Source organism: Pelobates fuscus, chromosome 2, assembly GCF_036172605.1.
Source record: "Pelobates fuscus isolate aPelFus1 chromosome 2, aPelFus1.pri, whole genome shotgun sequence".
Taxonomy (NCBI): domain Eukaryota; kingdom Metazoa; phylum Chordata; class Amphibia; order Anura; family Pelobatidae; genus Pelobates; species Pelobates fuscus.
Genome location: NC_086318.1, coordinates 135,487,135 through 135,505,304, shown reverse-complemented (window position 1 = coordinate 135,505,304; position 18,170 = coordinate 135,487,135). Strand labels below are relative to the sequence as shown.

The 18,170-nt window shown below is 43.0% G+C and overlaps 1 protein-coding gene across 1 annotated transcript in view; it reads left to right on the top strand.

The window, feature by feature from the left end:
• The window catches only part of MCF2L2 (MCF.2 cell line derived transforming sequence-like 2), a 446,256-nt gene that overhangs the window by 330,568 nt on the left and 97,518 nt on the right, over positions 1 to 18,170 (top strand). The window contains exons 22-26 of the mRNA XM_063442725.1: positions 418 to 639; positions 6,246 to 6,338; positions 8,489 to 8,567; positions 10,938 to 11,007; positions 12,471 to 12,577. Of these exons, the coding sequence (XP_063298795.1) occupies positions 418 to 639; positions 6,246 to 6,338; positions 8,489 to 8,567; positions 10,938 to 11,007; positions 12,471 to 12,577 (571 nt within the window). The remainder of the gene's footprint in view (positions 1 to 417; positions 640 to 6,245; positions 6,339 to 8,488; positions 8,568 to 10,937; positions 11,008 to 12,470; positions 12,578 to 18,170) is intronic.

Below are 18,170 nucleotides of genomic sequence, written 5' to 3'. Positions count from 1 at the left end.
CACTCCCAGGCACACAAACACACACACTCCCAGACACATACACTTTGAAATGTATATTATATATGCTATGTTTCTAGCCTCACTCCCAATTTCCCACATTTTTTTTACTATAAGAGGGTGGCTACCCTGGGAGTAGCTGGCTCTCTTACACTCTCTCATAGCTTTCTCTGTACTGGGAGGAAGTGATAATAACTTAAAGTCCCCACCCTGCTATCATGGAGTGCATTCTGTGAGAGATTTTCAGTGTGGTCCTTTCTTAATATCTGTTCCTTGTTGCACCTTGAGTGGGTTCCTTATCAGAGTACTACCTGAATCTTTCTGATGCAATCCTGGCTATACATAAATATACATTTTTATTAGAAATTCTTAATTTCTTTTCAAATATATGTTGATTTTCCTCATGTATGTACTCTGCAGGGGGATGTAAATAACCTTGGTAAGCTGCTAATGCAGGGTTCCTTTAACGTCTGGACTGATCACAAGAGGGGCCACAACAAGGTTAAGGACTTGGCACGGTTCAAACCCATGCAGAGGCACCTTTTCCTATATGCAAAAACATTACTCTTCTGCAAGAAGCGAGAGGAAACCACAGAGGGGCATGAGAAATCCCCCTCCTACAGCTTTAAAAATGCATTAAAGGTAATGAAACAGTGAGATAATCATCACTAACTGATGTTTTTTCCTTGGTGTGTCTGTGAGAAAACAAAACTCTGTCTGATTTTGTTTTTTTGTAACAAGGAGAGAGATGGCAAATATTAGCCTGTGGGGCAAGTACACATACAGTGTCTGTGTTGTTCTAGTGAGTAATTCCAAAAGATAAAGAAAATACTTTTTTTTTTTTTTTTTTTTAACCAAATGGGAAACATTTTTAGATGACAAACTAATACAAAATTCTTAATTCCTTGTTTTGACATTTCATCAATAAAAATTTTGAGAAAACCTTCATTGAGACTATTTCATTGGCAACATATGGCAAAATTCCATTGAGGAAGTAGATTATTCTGTTACATTATGAATTGTGGCTTGTCCTGTTCATTATCCCGTTCATCAAGGGGCACATCAGATACAGATACCATAACAATTATCACCATAACACTTTATGTGTTTTTATGTGTTTTCTAACTTTGGGCCAAGGACCATACTCACAGTAACCATGTATGTACATCTGAATGGTATATGCACATCAGGTACTTATTAGAGTACATCATGGCAAATATACTTTTTATAAAACTATATAACTATGAAAAATGTGCATTTTCTTATATTTCCATATATTTCTCTGTTTCTGGCTACTCCCTGTAAATTACCAGGATTATGTGACATCTGAGGCAACAAGAAAGTGGCTAATATGTATCAGCCAACCCACCCCATCCCATTTAAATGACACACTTGTCACACTTTACAGTACAGTGTTTCCAACTACCAACCTTTCCCCTAACCACACTCCCTCAGCTGTCCTATGCTCAATTGCACCCACTACAGCAAAAGAGGTTTCTGCACTGCTCCATTCCTCTCGCCCCACCACCTTTTCCCTCGATCCCATTTCCTTGTATCTCATCCTCACTTTGTCTCCTTCTCCTGCTCTGCCTCTTACTAAAATTTTAAATCTCTCCCTCTCCTCTGGCACATTTCCTCTACTCTTCAAACATGCAACCGTAACCCCGATTCTGAAAAAGCCCAACCTTGACCCCTAATTCCCCGTCAAACGACCGTCCTATCTCGCTACTTTTGTTTGTCTCCAAAATCCTTGAGAGAGTTGTGTATGCGAGATTGACAGACTTCCTTGAATCCAACTCTCTGCTTGACCCACTTCAATCTGTATTCCGCGCTCGATACTCTGTTGAAACAGCTGTGACCAAATTATCCAATGATCTGATCAGTGATCACTGCAAAATCGAATGGCCACTACTCTATCCTATTTCTCCTAAACCTTTCTGCTGCTTTTGACACTGTTGATCATCAACAGCTCCTTCTCATCCTCTGTAATCTCGGCCTACGAGATACAGTTATCTCCTGGTGCTCTTCCTACCTCTTCCAGCACTCATTCAGTGTTTCTTTCTCGGGCTCTGCCTCTTCTCCCCGTTCCCCAAGGGTCCCCTATTGTTCTCAATCTACACTGAGTCCCTTGGTAAAATCATCAGCTCCTTTGGCTTCCAGGATCATTTCTCTGCGGATGACACACAAATTTATCTCTCCTCCCCTGATTTCTCACCACCCCTCTTGACTCATGTCACCAGGGGCGGGCTGGGCCGGGGGGCAGGGAGGCAATTGCCCCCCAGGCCGCCCGAAATTCTTTTAGGACCGGCCGCGGTGGGCCGGCCCTTTAAATGCTGCAGCCGCCGAGCGCTCTGTAAAGAGCGCTCAGACGGCTGCAGCAGCTTTTCCCTCCCCTCCCCTGTAGCGTGGCCGAGCTGGTCTCCGGTCCGCGGTCCCGGCCGGAGTGATGGGAAGGTGCACACTGAGTGTGCACTTCCTGTCAGTCCGGCCGGTTACAGGAAACAGAAACTCCTGTTCCGCGCGGAGTTTCTGTTTCCTGTAACCGGCCGGACTGACAGGAAGTGCACACTGAGCGTGCACCTTCCTATCACTCCGGCCGGGCACTGCGGACCGGAAAGCAGCTCGGCCACGCTACAGGGGAGGGGGTAAGAAGAAGGGAGGGGGGGAATAAGAAGAGGGAAGGGGGGGGAATAAGAAGGGGGGGATAAGAAGAGGGGGGGATAAGAAGAGGGGGGATAAGGAGAGGGGGGGATAAGAAGAGGGGAGAGGGGGGGATAAGAAGAGGGGAGAGGGGGGGATAAGAAGAGGGGAGGGGGGAAAGAAGAGGGGGGTAAGAAGAGGGGGGAGGGGGGGATAAGAAGAGGGGAGGGGGGATAAGAAGAGGGGGGAGGGGGGGATAAGAAGAGGGGAGGGGGGATAAGAAGAGGGGAGGGGGGATAAGAAGAGGGGAGGGGGGATAAGAAGAGGGGAGAGGGGGGATCAGAAGAGGGGAGAGGGGGGATAAGAAGAGGGGAGAGGGGGGATAAGAAGAGGGGAGAGGGGGATAAGAAGAGGGGAGAGGGGGGATAAGAAGAGGGGAGGGGGGGATAAGAAGAGGGGAGAGGGGGGATAAGAAGAGGGGAGGGGGGATAAGAAGAAGGGGGATAAGAAGAGGGGGAGATAAGAAGAGGGGAGAGGGGGGAATAAGAAGAGGGGAGGGGGGGATAAGAAGAGGGGAGAGGGGGAATAAGAAGAGGGGAGAGGGGGAATAAGAAGAGGGGAGAGGGGGGATAAGAAGAGGGGAGGGGGGGATAAGAAGAGGGGAGGGGGGATAAGAAGAGGGGAGAGGGGGGGATAAGAAGAGGGGAGAGGGGGGATAAGAAGAGGGGAGAGGGGGGGATAAGAAGAGGGGAGAGGGGGGATAAGAAGAGGGAAGGGGGGATAAGAAGAGGGAAGGGGGGATAAGAAGAGGGGAGGGGGGATAAGAAGAGGGGAGGGGGGATAAGAAGAGGGGAGAGGGGGGGAATAAAAGAGGGGAGAGGGGGGAATAAGAAGAGGGGAGAGGGGGGGAATAAGAAGAGGGGAGAGGGGGGGAATAAGAGGAGGGGAAAGGGGGGGAATAAGAAGAGGGGAGAGGGGGGAATAAGAAGAGGGGGGAATAAGAAGAGGGGAGGGGGGAATAAGAAGAGGGGGGGAATAAGAAGAGGGGAGGGGGAATAAGAAGAGGGGGGAATAAGAAGAGGGGGGAATAAGAAGAGGGGAGGGGGAATAAGAAGAGGGGGGAATAAGAAGAGGGGAGGGGGGGAATAAGAAGAGGGGGGAGTAAGAAGAGGGGAGGGGGGAGAGTAAGAAGAGGGGGAGAGTGAGGGGGGAGTAAGAGGGGAGGGGGGAGTAAGAGGAGGGGAGGGCGAGAGTAAGAAGAGGGGGAGAGTGAGGGGGGAGTAAGAAGAGGGGAGGGGGGAGAGTAAGGAGAGGGAGGGGGGAGTAAGAAGAGGGGAGGGGGGAGTAACAAGAGGGGGGAGTAAGAAGAGGGGAGGGGGGAGTAAGAAGAGGGGAGAGGGGGGAGTAAGAAGAGGGGAGGGGGGGAGTAAGAAGAGGGGAGGGGGGAGTAAGAAGAGGGGAGGGGGGAGTAAGAAGAAGGGGAGAGTGAGGGGGAGTAAGAGGGGAGGGTGGGGAGTAAGAGGGGAGGGTGGAGAGTAAGAGGAGGGGAGGGGGAGAGTAAGAAGAGGGGGAGAGTGAGGGGGGAGTAAGAGGGGAGGGGGAGTAAGAGGGGAGAGGGGAGTAAGAGTAGGGGAGGGGGAGAGTAAGAAGAGGGAGGGGGGAGTAAGAAGAGGACAGGGGGGAGTAAGAGGGGGGAGTAAGAAGAGGGGAGGGGGGAGTAAGAAGAGGGGGGAGTAAGAAGAGGGGAGGGGGAGAGTAAGAGGGGAGGGGGGAGTAAGAGGGGAGGGGGTAAGAAGAGAGGGAGGGGGGAGTAAGAGGGGAGGGGGTAAGAAGAGAGGGGGGGAGTAAGAAGAAGAGAGGGAGGGGGAGTAAGAAGAAAGGGAGGGGGAGTAGGGAGAGGGGAGGGGGGGAGTAAGAAGAGGGGGCAGTAAGAAGGAGGGGAGATAAGAAGAGGGGGAGGGGGAATAAGAAGAGGGGGGGGAGTAAGAAGGAGGGGAGATAAGAAAAAGAAGGGGGTGAGTAAGAAGAGGGGGGAGTAAGAAGGAGGGGAGATAAGAAAAAGAGGGCGGTAAGAAGAAGAAGGGGAAGTAAGAAGAGGGGGATGGGGAGTAAGAAGAAGAGGGGCAAGGGGAGTAAGAAGACGGGGGAGTAAGAAGGAGGGGAGATAAGAAAAAGAGGGGGGAAGAGGAGGGGGAGTAAGAAGAGGGAGAGGGGGAGTAAGAAGAGGGGAGGGGAGGGGGGAGAGTAAGAAGAGAGGGAGAGTGAGGGGGGAGTAAGAGGGGAGGGGGGAGTAAGAGGAGGGAGGGGGGGAGAGTAAGAAGAGGGGGAGAGAGAGGGGGGAGTAAGAGGGGAGGGGGGAGTAAGAAGAGGGGAGGGGGGAGCAAGAAGAGGGGAGGGGGGAGTAAGAAGAGGGGAGAGGGAGAGTAAGAGGGGAGGGGGGAGTAAGAGGGGCTGATACGGCTTGTCCATGCCGCTGTCCTCACTCGCCTTCACTACTGTAATCCGCTTCTCAGTGGTCTTACGTGTTCCCAACTTGCCCCGTTACAATCTATAATGAATGCGGCGGTGAGGCTCATCTTCCTGTCCACCCCCCCCCCCCTACTTCTCCCCTTTGTCAGTCCTTGCATTGGCTTCCCGTAAGATATAGGACTCAATTTAAGATCCTGATACTTGCTTACAAATCTGTACACAATGCTGCTCTGACCTATTTTTCCTCAGTAATACACAAATATGTCCTGTGTAGGCCCCTAAGCTCTGCAGGAGACCTACGTATAACCTCTGTTCGTACTCCTACCTCTGATGCTCGCCTTAAAGACTTCTTTAGGGCTGCACCGTTCCTATGAAACGCCCTTCCCCTTTCTGTTAGACTATAACCCAAGCTCCACTCTTTAAAAAAAATTGTGAAAGCGTTCTTCTCTAGGAAAGCATATCAATTAAACTGTGAACAGCTTTCCCTCCCCGCACCCTGATTCCTCTCCTGAAACTGTCATCAAAACAAAACACTAAGCCCTCAATTAATACTATCCTAGCAACCTACTTTTCTACCCTACACTTACCTTTTGTGACACACTACCCCACTCCCTCCTGCATGTAAGCTTATTGAGCAGGGCCCTCAATCCTTCTGTTCCTGTGTGTTCAACTCGTCTGGTTACAAATACGTGGCAGTTAGTCCACCAATTGTACAGTGCTACGGAACTTGTTGGCACTTTATAAATAATAATAATAACATGACATCCATTAGGCCTATCGTGTGAATGTGCAGTGCAGTTGCAAGTTTTTGCTCAATAGAAATGAGGCCAGAAGAATATATATATACAAGTGCCTTGTATAGATTTCTAGGGAAATCGCCATGCATGCCCAATAGCAAGCGTACATTAGTATGCAACTGCTGCAACAAACCAAGTGTAATATAAGTGGCATAAATGTAATAGAAAAACAAGAAAAGCAGCAGTATGCAACATAATGTTGAAAATCTATTTCACTATTCTATTACATTTTGCGTGTCTGAAATTCTCTTTTAAACATACTGTCTTATTTATTCATTCATGTTTTACTCTATAATTTATATATAATTTATATTGTAATGTCCTGGTTTTGTTTACAACTAGATGAGTTCTGTTGGGATCACTGAGAATGTAAAAGGTGATAACAAGAAATTTGAAGTATGGTATAATGGGAGAGAAGAAGTATACATAATACAGGTGAGGATAAATTTTAATTACCGTATTTTTACTTATATACATTTTCACATTATTTTATTGTTTTATAGGGTTTATCACCTTAGTTTGATCTGTGTTAAAACCAGTGTAAATCATCTGTTCATGTGAGCACCTTAGCACCATACTCTATGTCTCTTTGTTCGTTTCTTTGTCCATCCATTTTTTTTGCATAACAACACAACCAAGCATGTAGCATTGTTCTAGAAAATCATGAGCAAACACATTGTGTCAGGATGTCCGGGACATTTTGTAAATGTGATAGATTATGCTTATTTTAGGTTTAAGTACAGTTTAGCCTATAATACTCTTGCTTTGTCCTGGGAATGGTAAAAACTATTTACCTAGGCAACACACAAAACATACAACAGGATGCTTACCAACAAACAGTGTCAGTGCAAGTGTGGTGTAGCGAGTGTTTTAAAATCAGGACAGCCAGATAATTCTGAAGTCGAAACACTGTTTGGTGTATAACACGTTGGGTATTTAACTTACGTGTTTCTCCTCCGTACAGTGCATGTATTCAGCCAGCAAATTTACAGTACAATTTGTTTATTCTGCCCAAGCCCTACACTTCTTGTCAACACCTCATCTTTCTCGCTATTTCTTTTATACAATAGTTTCCATGCAAGTTGTCCTTTTTTTCTACTTTCCCCATATATCCTTCTTCCTGTTTCTTCTGTTTTTCTCTCTCTTGGCAGCTGACATTTAATGTGGTTAAGTGCAAGATAATGCATTTCGGACATAAAAACCCAAGGGCAGAGTACAGAATATTTGATAGAGTCCAAACCTAAACATCTGAGGAAAGGGATTTAGGGGTAATTATTTCGGATCACTTAAAGGTAGGCAGACAATGTAATAGAGCAGCAGGAAATGCTAGCAGAATGCTTGGTTGTATATGGAGAGGTATTGGCAGCAGAAAGAGGGAAGTGCTCATGCCATTGTACAGAACACTGGTGAGACCTCACTTGGAGCATTGTACGCAGTACTGGAGACCGTATCTCCAGAAGGATATTGATAATTTGGAGAAAGTTCAGAGAAGGGCTACTAAGCTGATTCATGGATTGCAGGATAAAACTTACCAGGAAAGGTTAAAGGATCTTAACACGTATAGCTTGGAGGAAAGACGAGACAGGGGGGATATGATAGAAACATTTGAAAACATAAAGGGAATCAACACAGTAAAGGAGGAGACTACCGTATTTATTCGAGTATAACGCGCACACGTGTATAACGCGCACCCCTAATTTTCGATTAAAAATCGGTATAAAATTTTATACCGATTTTTAATCTAAAATTAGGGTGCTTGTTATACTCGAATAAATATTCGAGTGGGTGCTCGATAATACCGACCGCCGGGCTCATTACAAGCCCGGCGGTCCTGGGGGGGCGGGCAGCAAGCGTTTACTCACCTCCGTGCAGCTCCTCCAGCTTCCCTGTGTAAATCTCGCCAGACCCGCGGCCAGCTCTGACAACGTCAGAGCGTCAGAGCTGGCCGCGGGTCTCGCGAGATTTACACAGGGAAGCTGGAGGAGCTGCACGGAGGTGAGTAAACGCTTGCTGCCCGCCCCCCCAGGACCGCCGGGCTTGTAATGAGCCCGGCGGTCCTGGGAGGTATATTTATTCGAGTATAACGCGCACCCCTAATTTTAAATTAAAAATCGGTAAAAAAAATTGCGCGTTATACTCGAATAAATACGGTATATTTAAAAGAAGAAAAACTACCACAACAAGAGGACATAGTCTTAAATTAGAGGGACAAAGGTTTAAAAATAATTTCAGGAAGTATTACTTTACTGAGAGGGTAGTGGGTGCATGGAATAACCTTCCAGCTGAAGTGGTAGATGTTAACACAGTAAAGGAGTTTAAGCATGCGTGGGATAGGCATAAGGCTATCCTAACTATAAGATAAGGCCAGGGACTAATGAAAGTATTTTGAAAATTGGGCAGGCTAGTTGTGCCGAATGGTTCCTATCTGCCGTCACATTCTATGTTTCTTCCAGCTTCTGGTCGCTTGTCAACTTATATCTCTGCAAGTTTTTATATTGGGCAATACAGAATCAAATAAAAAGTATATGAAGTTTTTGGAAAATGTCTAACAATATTTATAATTTCTTCTTGATTTTTGTTTACAGGCATCAACAGTTGAGTTGAAAAGCCTTTGGGTATCAGAAATAAGAAAAGTTCTCACAGGGCAACTAGAAGCATGCAGAGGTACATACAGCACTTAGTAATTGAATATCCTATTTGACATGTGCAAAAAAACACAATGTAGTACAAAGAAATGCACCCATTAACAAATAATAGCCTTTTGGGCATAAATAACAAATTGCTTTTCCTTTTTTTTAAAGAATGTAAATATGAAGTATGTCACTGCCAAAAATACAAAGAATATTTCAAACAAGCGCAGGGCTTCTGTGGCTCATTCAGCAATAGGCAAATACATCAGGAACATAGAGAAAGACCTATAACTATGTGTTATAGACATGATAGGAGTTATAGGCGCCAGTGTTGTGGTTACTGGTCTATGTACACCTTTTAGGACACTAGGTGTAACAGTGAATCAAAAATCAGGTTTATTTAACACACTAGCTGGGAACAGTAGGATTGCTCGTACCTTTTTAACAAGAGCTTATTTACTAAGAGTGAATTAAAGGGATGCTATAGTGGTAGGAATACAAACTTCCTGGTTGCTTAGAGAACTCCAGGTAAGTAGTCACATTTAAGTTGTAAAACAATGTGACCTGGTATATTAGGGGGCTGCCATGGCACTCCTGGCATAAAAAAACACTCCAGTGGTTACGGGGCCACTGCAAGCTGTATTGAGGCGTTACACTCAGACTTGTTCTATATAGAACCCCTAAATTACCTACGCCCAGTTGTATTTCATTGCTATTCTGTTTTATTGGCAGCATTACTTAGTATTCTTTATTTTAATAAACATGTATTGATACAGTTCTTGTTTATTCTGTTGTAAAAGGAAATAGTGCAATATTCTTTCACTGACTGAGTCACAAATGTACACATTTTAATGTGATCTGTTTTGCACAGGGCTCACAAGTGAATGGGTTTTACTTAAACTGAGTTAATTAGTTAACAATGCCATTGCAATCTTCCAAATGCTTAGAAATAAGATTTTAACTTTAAAAAAATGAATGCTGCACTTAATGTTTCCAGAGTCTCAAAAACGTATGTTAAGATTCCAAATAAGTTGTTTTTAAAGGGTTACTTAACAAGCATCATAACTACTACAACCCTGGTGCACTTTCCTAATAATGGGGCAAACTGTTTGACCTCCAGTCTTGCCTATTTATGTACATTTGTCATCTGCAGAGTTGCATAAGCCAGATGCAGATCCCACTTGCCATTTGCTGGCTAATAGCTTTAGCTGAGCTACTAAAGGATGAGAAGCCAGCCGCTGCTGAACTGTCAATGCTCCTGGACAGTAGCATGATTATTCATATAATAGGAGTAAGCGGGACCAGTTTCAAATGAAAATACGCAGAGGAAAGGGACTATATAAGAGAGGGATACAAGGATCAGAAAGGGAGCAATACACATGATTATTTGGAATAAACGCCAAACTGTAATAAATTTAAATCTGCATTGTAAAATTAAGGCTAAAATACCCAAAATATTATTATAGCTAATTTGACAAATTTCTTAAAATAATTTAGGTTGGCACTAATTTGGCAATTTGGATTTTAATTCTCTATAATTCAGAGACAAGTGACCAACACTTGACTAATGTGCACTGTAGAAGGGAGCTTTTTTACATGCTGTACTTTAATTAAATAATCAAGTGCACCTTCAGATACTGGGCTGTGGAACCGCACTCTTTGTCAAAGGCATTCTTTTCATACATGTATGCTCTGAGTCAGGCTTTGCCAGGACAACCCAGCATGATATAAATGGAATAATGACAATATAGTACTTATATTGTGGTGTACAAGAAAATAGAGAGATGGCAGTTCTTCTTTAACGGTTTATTCCAAGACAATATGCCCATATCCAACATTTGCTTTTAAAATTCATATATCTTGGACACATAATTAATATTGTGTTATCTTGTTTGTTGTACACAGAGGTATATAAACTTGGGTTGGTGAGATTCTCTCTCTACCTACTCATGGTATCTTCTTTATATGTTGTGTTTATTCCATAACCAGATCATTTTATAGAACCATTAGGACTTCAATACCATCTAACAATCTATAGGCTTCTGTGTAATAATTCAACCTGTGTAAAACAGTTTGTACATGTAAGTCTCTAACAAAAACTCATATGACAATGGATATAATAATAAATAGTTAAATCAAGTCATCAAAACAAAACTATAAGCCCTTAATGGATACTATCCTAGCAACCTACTTTTCTAACCCACCCTTACCTTTTGTGTCACTATACCCCACTCTCATTGCTCATTAAGCAGGGCCCTCAACCCCTCTGTTACTGTGCGTCCAACTTGTCTGGTTACAAATACATGTCTGTTAGTCCACCCATTGTACAGCTCTACGGAACTTGTTGACGCTTTATAAATAAAAATAATATTAAAAATGCATTTTTAATAAATTTCTCTTACAGAAGCAAGCCAGCTCCATCAGAGAATTACAGAGAGCGTTTACCATGCGCCAATGAATTCTAGTTTTGCAAGGTAAAAAACAAGTTCAAAGTGTTGGAACTTTGTAAGAATAGTTTTGCCAGGTGGAATATATATCTGCTATTTTGTGATGGAGCCTTTTACTGTATTTGGTTATTGTATGTAAGTTAACACTGTCTCTGTAGCCATTTACTGCACCTATGAAATCAGTTTCCTTATTGTTGATTTTATAGTGTTTGCTCAAGTGTATTAAAATCACTCCTACAAAGTACACACTCTGTGGTTATTGGAATCATACTGAGGTTAAAAGGCGTGTTGCAAAATATATGTTCAAAGAGAATACAAAACTGTGGCTGGTATATTGTAAAATCACCAGTGGGGAAATAATCTGCTCTTTTACATACATGCATGTGGTTAATGAGAACCCAAGGGGTGTAACTGTTTGTGTGGCATCATTTCTGAAGAACTAAATAAAACTAGAACATGTTGCTCTTTTTTTGTTGTTGTTATTATTTAATTTCCCCTATTCTCTGTAAACTTTCTCTATGCTGACTGCCAGGTGCACAGTATAGAAGTTATCATAATGATTACAAGTACATATGTTTAGCACTGAAAAAAAGCAAACACTGGAACGTTTCTCTGACATACTAAACATGAAAGACCAAACAAAGCTTGTTTGGCTAGTGTGTCGGTCTTGTAATTAAGGGTTTAGGCAAGTGGCTTTCTTGATGAAAACTCTACATAGTAGTACAATTCTCCTTAACAGCCATTGTTAAAGGACCACTATAGGCACCCAGACCACTTCAGCTCAATGGGCCAGGTCCATCTAGGGTTAACCCTGCAGCTGTAAACATAGCAGTTTCAGAGAAACTGCTATGTTTATATTAGGGTTAACACAGCTTCTAGTGGCTGTCTCACTAACAGCCGCTAGAGTCGCTTCCGCGCTTCTCACTGTGATTTTCACAGTGAGAAGACGCCAACGTCCATAGGAAAGCATTGAGAATGCTTTCCTATGGCCTGACTGAATGCACGCGCGGCTCTTGCCGCGCATTCACATTCGGCGGATGACGTCGGAAGAGGGAGCAGAGTCCGCGCTGGAGAAAGGTAAGAATTTAACCCCTTCCTCCCCCTTCAGCCCAGTGGGAGTGGAACCCAGAAGGTGGGGGGAGGGACCCAAAGACCCTATAGTACCAGGAAAACAGCCTTTAACTTTCAAATGGCTGACACACACAGCATTTGGTATGGCCAGGTTAAACACAGGAAGAAAAATTGGAACTTATTGACTTATGCAGCAGAAGGAGCATGGCCAGACAGAGAGATACTGGTCAGGAAATACAATCAAGCATAGCTAGGAAAAGACCAGGCCAGCAATAGGATCAAAGTCTGCGCCCATTTCACTTAAATGATAAAGCAGAAGTTTGGTGAGGCAGAACTATGTGTATATATATATACAGGATCAGATTAGACTTGGAGTGGAAAATGCTTTAACAGATTATTTTTTTCCGTTTCAAAAACAGATCAAACAAGACATCACTGAATAGCCAGAATAAAGCTGATTCTTCCAGTCTAAATGCATCTAATAACAAGAACAGGGCATCGAGTCCAGCTGGAAAGCAGAAGAAAGGTATGTAGTCGTATTGGTGTACACTACACCCATTATGCTTGATGTTGAAAATGCAATGTGTAAATGATTTACAGAAATTTATATTAAATGTGACACAGCAGCCAGTGCCAGCTCGGTGTTTCTGCAAGAGTTAATGGTGATTTGTGCAGCCAAATCCAGAATAGCTCTAGAATTGTTTTGGATGCATAATAGAGTAGATAAACATCTTCATGTGATATCGCAAGTTGATGTCGTAAGCAATGGGTTAATCTACTGAAATACAGTGAATAAAGTTTATCAATATGCCAGTCAATAACATGCACCTATTTTGAGATTTCTGAAATTTTTTGTCCATTTTTGATTACCTTTGCAACTTTTCTGTAATTTTTTTTTTGTATGACATTTTGTGCAGAACATTCCATGTATTCATATTTCTGCCATTTAATGCCCCTGAAAAGTATTCAATTGACTGCTTCCACTATAACCACTACAATACACTGTAGTAGTTATGGAGCTTGTAGTGTACATTTGAGCAGTATAGTGATACAAAATAAATGAATATGAAAATTGATGAATATCAGTTACTGATCCTCAAGGTCCCCAGTGCCTGTTATTTCTCTTATCAAGTCGAAGTCGCCTCTATGTATCATCGTGTATATGTCTGCATGTATGTGTATATTTCCAACATGTTTTACAGAGCTGCCACTTGAAACATGAGACAGGTTTACATAGAATGTATTATTGTTGTTATATTTATTATGTCTTTGAAAACTAATGGAACACTATTAAACATTTTCTGTGTGCTGTAGATATGATAAATGCAACCAATTTCTAATGAAAATAAAAACGAAAATACACTGCCCTAAGCTAAGGATAAATCCTAAAACATAACTTTTAATGGTAATAAAATAAAAAATAATAAGTACACACATACATTAAAACAAGTGAACAAAAAAATGTAAGGGAACGTAGAAAAAAAAATAATACAATCAGTAATTCATTTTATATACATATATATATATATATATATATATATATATATATATATATATATATATATAAAATACCTTTATAGATAGGATGCACTAAGTCAGGCATAGGCAACCTTCGGCACCCCAGATGTTTGGACTACACCTTCCATGATGCTTTGCCAGTATTGTGTGTAGGAGCATTATGAGGGATGTAGTCCACCACATCTGGAGTGCCAAAGGTTGCCTATCCCTGCACTAAGTAATAGATATAGTCTAGTAAGCGAGTGAGAAATCCCAGGCTAAGTTGTCTCAAAGAGGAGGATGCTGTTACAATTAGATGTCTAAATAATTGTTGCACACTAAGAGCAAGATAAAGTCAGTATTCCAGGTGGAGACAAATGTAGCAACTCTTCCTTAGAATTATATCAATCTAAGGAAAAAGGGGAAATATCGCCTAAACGGTTGTTCGGAGATATAGGAAAAATAAAACATGTATATGGAGTCTTAATAACTGCTGCAGCAATATACACTGACTCTTAAATCTAGAAAGGTAAATCTAATAGTGCCTGAATAGAAGGTAATAAAAAGAGATTACTCAAGTAAAAGTATAAACAATACAGCGTCAGTGATAGGAAGGACTGATATAAACGCTGTGCCTTCAAGGGCACCTATCAGTGCAAGTCTTACTTCCTAGTAAATAACAGAAAGACTAGAGTCAAGTGAAAAAATAAGAAGAAGAAATCTGTGTCTTTGTGGGCACCTATCAAGATTTAAATAACTAGTCTAAATGCCTAAATGGAAAACCGAGAGTTCTAACAGCCTAATATCATAGAGGTATGTCAAAATAATATCAGCAACCGTATCTTTCAATGTTGTCTGTCATGGTAAGTGGCTGGAGAACTTGGATAGTGAGCCCCGACGCGCGTTTCGCCGGTAAGCGGCTCTTCAAAGGGAAACAGAATCCCTGCACGCACATGCTTATATACCGCGCTCTATGCCATGATTGGCAGATTGGGAGTGTGGTTATGACGTCACACGACTGCTAATGAGAGAGGGTGGCGGCTGAGATAGTACAAGAGTATACAGTTAGGTACTAGAATATGTTAAGTTCACAGCAATTTAAGAAAATCAACCGCTAGACATGGATAAAAGGAAAATATGTTAATGGGGTTTACAAGCTGCCTACGTAGATAACAGTACGTGCAGGAGATTATTTGTCACTGAAATACTATGGCTGAATATCTTATAAGAGAAAATGATCATTAAAGTAGTAGTTGAATGTACTAGTACTGTAGCAATAAAATATATAAACTCCATAATGATTTCCGAAATCCATGACTGTACCAAAGCATAATAGGGAAAACAGCTGGAGTATGGGGTGATAGTTTAGGGTAAACTTAACAGAGAAGCTGAATAGATAACTATAAGAAATACAAATAATAATAATGAATCACTGAAAGGAAATATAATTAATACTGGCTGTGAATGACTCAAAGTAAAGAAAATAATAAATAATTGAAAAGAAATTAGAGCAAAATGAGTATTGTGAATGTGTGTAATAAAGAATCAATTAATGAACTGTAATCAGGAATAGAAAAGATAATAATCAACTAAGATGAAACCATGAATGGTCTGAAACGTGCCAATGAAGACTGAATTATTTATTAATGAATTATTTATTAATGAATTATTTATTAATGTTGAAAGAGATGTAAACTCCTCATTTAACCCATGAGGGGCTAGGGTCTTAAAAGCGTAAATCCATTGTGATTCCCTTTGTAGTACTACAAAGGGAATCACAATGGATTTATGCTTTTAAGACCCTAGCCCCTCAAGGGTTAAATGAGGAGTTTACATTTCTTTCAACATTAATAAATAATTCAGTCTTCATTGGCACGTTTCAGACCATTCATGGTTCCATCTTAGTTGATTATTATCTTTTCTATTCCTGATTACAGTTCATTAATTGATTCTGTATTACACACATTCACAATACTCATTTTGCTCTAATTTCTTTTCAATGAGTTATTATTTTCTTTACTTTGAGTCATTCACAGCCAGTATTAATTATATTTCCTTTCAGTGATTCATTATTATTATTATTATTATTTGTATTTAGTGATGTCGCGAACATAAAATTTTCGGTTCACGAACGGCGAACGCGAACTTCCGCAAATGTTCGCGAACCGGGTGAACCGCCATAGACTTCAATGGGCAGGCGAATTTTAAAACCCACAGGGACTCTTTCTGGCCACAATAGTGATGGAAAAGTTGTTTCAAGGGGACTAACAACTGGACTGTGGCATGCCGGAGGGGGATCCATGGCAAAACTCCCATGGAAAATGACATAGTTGATGCAGAGTCTGGTTTTAATCCATAAAGGGCATAAATCACCTAACATTCCTAAATTGTTTGGAATAACCTGCTTTAAAACATCAGGTATAATGTTGTATCGATCAGGTAGTTTAAGGGTTACGCCCGCTTCACAGTGACAGACCAAACTTCCCGTTTAACGCACCGCAAACAACCGCAAACAGTCCATTTGCACAACCGCAAACTCCCCATTTGCACAAGGTTGGATACCAAGCTAGCCATGTCCCATTCCTTGTCCTCACTGATGTAATTGAAGGTCTTTTGCTCCACCCAGCCACGTACAACACCAAGGGTCACCGAAAGGTGACAACAAGCCTCCTGGGACGCCTTCTGTGTTTGGTCTTCCACCTCCTCAAAGCCACCTTCCTCCTCTGACTCCTCTTCTTTAGACTCCTCTCTCTGCGTTGCCTCTCTCTGCGATATTATAAGGTGTGTTAAGTAGTACTATTCCTATCAGTTTAATCCCTGTTACGTCCCCTATCAGGGGACGTGTAAATAAGGCATCGATTTAGGAAGCGGGAGATGGAAGAAGATGCTTGGTCGGTCCTCCTACTTCAAATTTGGGGCACTGCGCGTGCAATCTAATGTGCCATCAGATAGGAGTGGTGTGTTAAGTAGTCCCCCTCATCAGGCCTTTTTTAGTCGAATGTATTGCCCACTGTCAGTCCCTTCGGGATCCATCCCTCATTCATCTTAATAAAGGTGAGGTAATCTAGACTTTTTTGACCTAGGCGACTTCTCTTCTCAGTGACAATACCTCCTGCTGCACTGAAGGTCCTTTCTGACAGGACACTTGAAGCGGGGCAGGCCAGAAGTTCTATCGCAAATTGGGATAGCTCAGGCCACAGGTCAAGCCTGCACACCCAGTAGTCAAGGGGTTCATCGCTCCTCAGAGTGTCGATATCTGCAGTTAAGGCGAGGTAGTCTGCTACCTGTCAGACGAGTCGTTCTCTGAGGGTGGACCCCGAAGGGCTGTGGCGATGCGTAGGACTTAAAAAGCTCTGCATGTCCTCCATCAACAACACGTCTGTAAAGCGTCCTGTCCTTGCCGGCGTGGTCGTGGGAGGAGGAGGATTACTTTTACCTCTTCCCCTGTTAGATTCCCGTTGTGCTGTGACATCACCCTTATACGCTGTGTAAAGCATACTTTTTAATTGATTTTGGAACTGATGCATCCTTTCCGACTTGCCGTAATTCGGTAACATTTCAGACACTTTCTGCTTATACCGGGGGTCTAGTAGCGTGGACAACCAGTACAGGTCGTTCTCCTTCAACAGGCACGACAGCATGAAAGACCCCATTTGCACAAGGTTTGATGCCGAGCTACTTATGTCCTGTTCCTCGTCCTCAGTGATCTCTCTGAAGGTATGTTCTTCCCCCCAGCCACATACAACACCACGGGTACCAGATAGGTGACAACGAGCACCCTGGGATGCCTGTTGTGGTTGGTCTTCCTCCTCCTCCTCAAAGCCACATTCCTCCTCTGACTCCTCTTCCTCCCAATCCTCTTCCAGCGTTGCCGCAGGTCCAGCAAGCGATGCTGATAAGGCTGTTTCTAGTGGTGATGGTGACCACAACTCTTCCTCTTCACACTCATCTACGGCCTGATCCAGCACTCTTTGCAGGGCACGCTCCAGGAAGAAAACAAATGGTATGATTTCGCTGATGGTGCCTTCGGTGTGACTGACTAGGTTTGTCACCTCCTCAAAAGGATGCATGAGCCTACAGGCATTGCCCATGAGCGTCCAGTAATGTGGCAAAAAAATTCCCAGCTCCGCAGAGGCTGTCCTAGCACCCCGGTCATACAAATACTCGTTAACGGCTTTTTCTTGTTGGAGCAGGCGGTCGAACATTAGGAGTGTTGAATTCCAACGTGTCGGGCTGTTGCAAATCAAGCGCCTCACTGGCATGTTGTTTTGCTGCTGGATATCGGAAAAGTGTGCCATGGCCGTGTAGGAACGCCTGAAATGGCCACACACCTTCCTGGCCTGCTTAAGGACGTCCTGTAAGCCTGGGTACTTATGCACAAAGCGTTGTACGATCAGATTACACACATGTGCCATGCACGGCACATGTGTCAACTTGCCCAAATGCAATGCCGCCAACAAATTTCTTCCGTTGTCACAAACCACTTTGCCGATCTCCAGTTGGTGCGGAGTCAGGATCCACCTGTGCGTTCAGGGCGGACAGGAGTGCTGGTCCGGTGTGACTCTCTGCTTTCAGGCAAGTCAACCCCAAGACGGCGTGACACTGCCGTATCCGGGATGTGG